The sequence below is a fragment of the Cynara cardunculus genome, unplaced genomic scaffold (assembly GCF_001531365.2).
Source record: "Cynara cardunculus var. scolymus isolate 2C unplaced genomic scaffold, CcrdV1 Un_Scaffold_2694, whole genome shotgun sequence".
Lineage (NCBI taxonomy): Eukaryota > Viridiplantae > Streptophyta > Magnoliopsida > Asterales > Asteraceae > Cynara > Cynara cardunculus.
Genome location: NW_020201188.1, coordinates 23,675 through 27,456, shown reverse-complemented (window position 1 = coordinate 27,456; position 3,782 = coordinate 23,675). Strand labels below are relative to the sequence as shown.

General features: G+C 39.6%; 1 protein-coding gene and 1 non-coding gene across 2 annotated transcripts; one reads left to right on the top strand and one right to left on the bottom strand.

The window, feature by feature from the left end:
• Positions 1-590: 590 nt before the first annotated feature.
• On the bottom strand, positions 591-2,069 carry LOC112503227. The gene is made up of 2 exons (XM_025107291.1): positions 1,508-2,069; positions 591-1,402 (listed from the first exon to the last, which is right to left on the bottom strand). The coding sequence occupies exons 1-2, from the start codon at positions 2,067-2,069 to the stop codon at positions 591-593; spliced, it is 1,374 nt and encodes a 457-aa protein (XP_024963059.1).
• Positions 2,070-2,373: 304 nt separating this feature from the next.
• On the top strand, positions 2,374-2,480 carry LOC112503229. Its single transcript, XR_003067893.1, has one exon. It is a non-coding gene; the product is annotated as a small nucleolar RNA R71 (small nucleolar RNA).
• Positions 2,481-3,782: the final 1,302 nt, after the last annotated feature.

Genomic DNA, 3,782 nt, shown 5'->3' with positions numbered 1-3,782 from the left:
CTTCCACCCGGTAACGGTCCTAGTTGGGATAAGTTTGTTTTTGTCGTTGGTGATTACCGTGGTACCACCTTTCTTAGGCACGCATTGTATCGGACTTACCCAACCGCTACTAGCAATGGGGTATATAATACCCGCGTCTAACCACTTCAAGATTTTCTTCTTAACCACTTCTTTCATGATTGGATTTAGCCTTCTGTGAGGTTGTATCTTTCCAACACTATTTTCTTCCAAGATGATCTTATGTTGGCAAAGGGACGGACTTATTCCCCTAATATCATCTATGGTCCAACCAAAGGTTTTCTTATGGTCTTTCAGCAAATCTATCATTCTTTCATCTTGTTCACTACTTAAGTTGGAAGAAATAATCACGGGCAATTTTTCTCCTTCCATAAGATATGCATACTTAAGATGTGAAGGCAGTGGTTTTAACTCCAAATCGGGTGCTTCTATAATGGACGGGGTTTGGGTTGGTATGTTTTTAAAGTCCAACTGTTCAAAGGCAGCTATGTCCTCAAGTAAGTCTTCTTCACAAATGTCTTCTGCCATGCCCACAGTGTCTCCACTATGGACACAGTCGATCAAACTTAGATCTAATCACCTACTGAGTAAATAGACGAACAGTCCTCAATCTCCCCATTGAACTTAAGAGTCTTAAATACATTGAAAGTCACATGCTGGTCATTTACTCTCATGGTTAACTCTCCCTTTTGTACATCAATTAATGTCCTACCCATACCAAGAAAGGGTCTTCCTAAGATGATCGAAACATTCCTAGCGGCTTCATAATCTAACACTAGAAAGTCGGCTGGAAAGTTGAATTTGTCCACTTTTACCAAGATGTCTTCAATTTTACCTTTTGGATATGCCAAGGACCTATCCGCTAGTTGCAAAGTCACGGTGGTAGGTCGAACTTCCCCAATTCCCAACCGATTAAAAATGGACAAAGGCATGAGATTTATACTTGCCCCAAGGTCACACAAGGCATGACCTACTTCTTTCCCTCCAATAGAGCACGGGATGGTGAAACTTCCCGGGTCTTTTAATTTTGGGGGAATTTTGCAAGTAAGAAGGGCACTACATTCATTTGTCAAAGACATGGTCTCAAATTCACTCAGTCTTCTCTTTTTATTGAGGATGTCTTTCAAAAATTTAACATAGCTAGGCATTTTCTCGAGAGCTTCTACCAAAGGTATGTTAATGTGGAGTTGCTTAAAGATGTCCAAGAACTTCTTAAACTGTACATCCACATTTTTGGCTTTCATCCTACCTGGGAAAGGTAGATCTCTCAGATGTAAATCTGTTGGACCGGTCTTTTTCTGTTGGGGTGTGGGCAGTTTCTGTCCACTGTGAGCAGTGTCAGATGGAGACTGGGTGGTGCTGGAACTGGGCAAATCTGCTGTTTCTTGAACAGAAATAGGATTCTATGTTACTTCAGCTGTAGGAAACGGAACTGGAAATTTTGATGTGTCAAAAGAATGTGAAATATTTTCATCACAAATCGGCTCACTAGGTGTTTCCTTTGTGACATTAGAGTCTCCCAAGTTCTTATCACTTTTTAAAGTCACGGCCTTAACATGTTCCTTAGGTGTTTCTGTGTCACTAGGAAAAGTTTCTTGAGGTCTATTCTTGAGATCCGCAGCAAATTGGCCAAGTTGGGTCTCAAAATTCCTCAAAGTGGCATTGGTTTTGTTTATAAAACCTTTGAATAAAGATTCGAGTGAACCATTACCCTTCGATGCATTTTGTTGCCTAGGTGCATGTGATTGTGAAGATTGCCCATTTTGGTACATGTGATGATTACTTTGCATGTGACGACCACCTTGATGAAATCCCGAGGGATTTGAAGGTCGGTTTTGGACTTGAGTTGCCCCGGGGGGTTGAAGTCCCGGATTTCCGGCCAATGAAAAATTCGGATGATTTCTCCAATTTGGATTGTACGTAGGAGAAAATGGGCTATTTCTTCTATAGTTCCCAACATAATTTACCGAAACGGGATTTCCGAGGCAAAACTCATAAGAATGATTTTCGCCACAGAAAACACAAGGTTCAGTTATGTAAGAATTAGACATTATGGATTGGACTTGATTCTTTTCCCCATTCAAATTTAAATTGTTTTTAACCACATTAGTTAAAGCAACAATTTGAGCATTTAAAGAAGAAAAGGCATCAAGCTCATGAATTCCCGAGGCAGATTTAGAAACAACAGCACGAGGGTTAGACCATTAAGTATTATTATTAGAAATTCGTTCCAAAATGTCATACCCCTCGTTGTAGGTTTTATCTGTAAAAGCGCCACCGGCCGTTGCGTCAAGAATAATCTTAGCGGCACTGAAAAGTCCATTATAAAAGGTTTCCAATTGAATACAATGAGGGATTCCGTAGTGAGGACATTTCCGAAGAAGGTCCTTGAATCTCTCCCATGCATCCGATACCGCTTCATCCTCTTCTTGGCGAAACGTCATAATCTCATTTCTAATTTTTACATTCCTCGTTGGAGGAAAGTATTTTTTTATAAATTTTTCCGCCAAATCATTCCAAGTAAGGATCGAGTTTGGTGGTTGGGAATTTAGCCATGCTCTAGCTCTATCCTTCAATGTATAAAGGAAAAGTGTCAAGCGTAAGGCCTCTTGAGTAACTCCGAGAATTTTAAAATGATCTGTCATTTCTATAAAAGATTTAAAATGAGAGTGCGGATCTTCCGAAGATAACCCCCCAAACTGACCCATTGCGGAAATCATTTGAAACATAACCGGCTTGGGTTCAAAAGATGTTGCTGTCATTTCGGGCCTACCAATTCCCGAGGCCAATTGACCAAATTCGGGAGTTGTGTAGTCCCGTATGCCTCTATTTTTGTCATCGGCAATGTTAACCGTGGCTTCCCAAGGAGGTGGATTATCCCCCATGGTACGGTTTAAAGTGGGATTTTGCCGATTGTTTCTACCTCTTCTTCGTCTCCTAATGGTTCTTTCTAACTCAAGATCAAGAGGTAAAAGATCACCGTGTTGTAGCCGTGGCATACAACACAGGAACAGCGAATGAAAATACATAAGAAATACTTGAACTGAAATTTTACTAAAACAGTTGCCCACAGAGGGCATACAATACACAGTGGCGAGAATTAAAGACTAAGTACGAAAATAAAATTACAACCAGAAATTAAACTTACTCTACTACTGTAGAGCTTGAGAGAATGCTCCAAGGTTGCTTAGCTAAATTGTTGATGGAGTGGATGTCTTTCAAATGAGAGAAAAGCTTCAATATATAGGAAAAACTGATGACCGGACAAACTCTTCACCCAAAGGAAGAAAGTCTCATCCTCTAGAATGTAAGGACCTCCCAACACCACATGTCTACTTTTTCTGGCCTAGTCACTTTTTCTTGAAAGGTTGCAAAAGGTAAAGCTACCTAACCATTAAAATAATGAAAAGGATTTTTCATTAAAATAATGGTAGGAGTACTTTATTGGCATTTTATAACTCAACCAGGCCCATTCTTCCAAGTAACTCAAGATTTTTGGATCTAAACTCAGAATTAAATCCCATTAACACCCAAGAGAACCAGTATTTGAATTTTGTTCAAATCCGACTTGATGAAAATACGCCATAGGATGAATGTGAGCAGAAAGCGGGCAGTTTACCAACAGCAATGGGTTTTTTAGAAAATAATTAAATTATTGACCTTTCATCACCTCTTAACATATTTTGGACCAAAAATACAGGATAAGAGCAAAATGGATACCACAGACACAATAAAATAGGGGTATTGAACAACAAATAACTCTC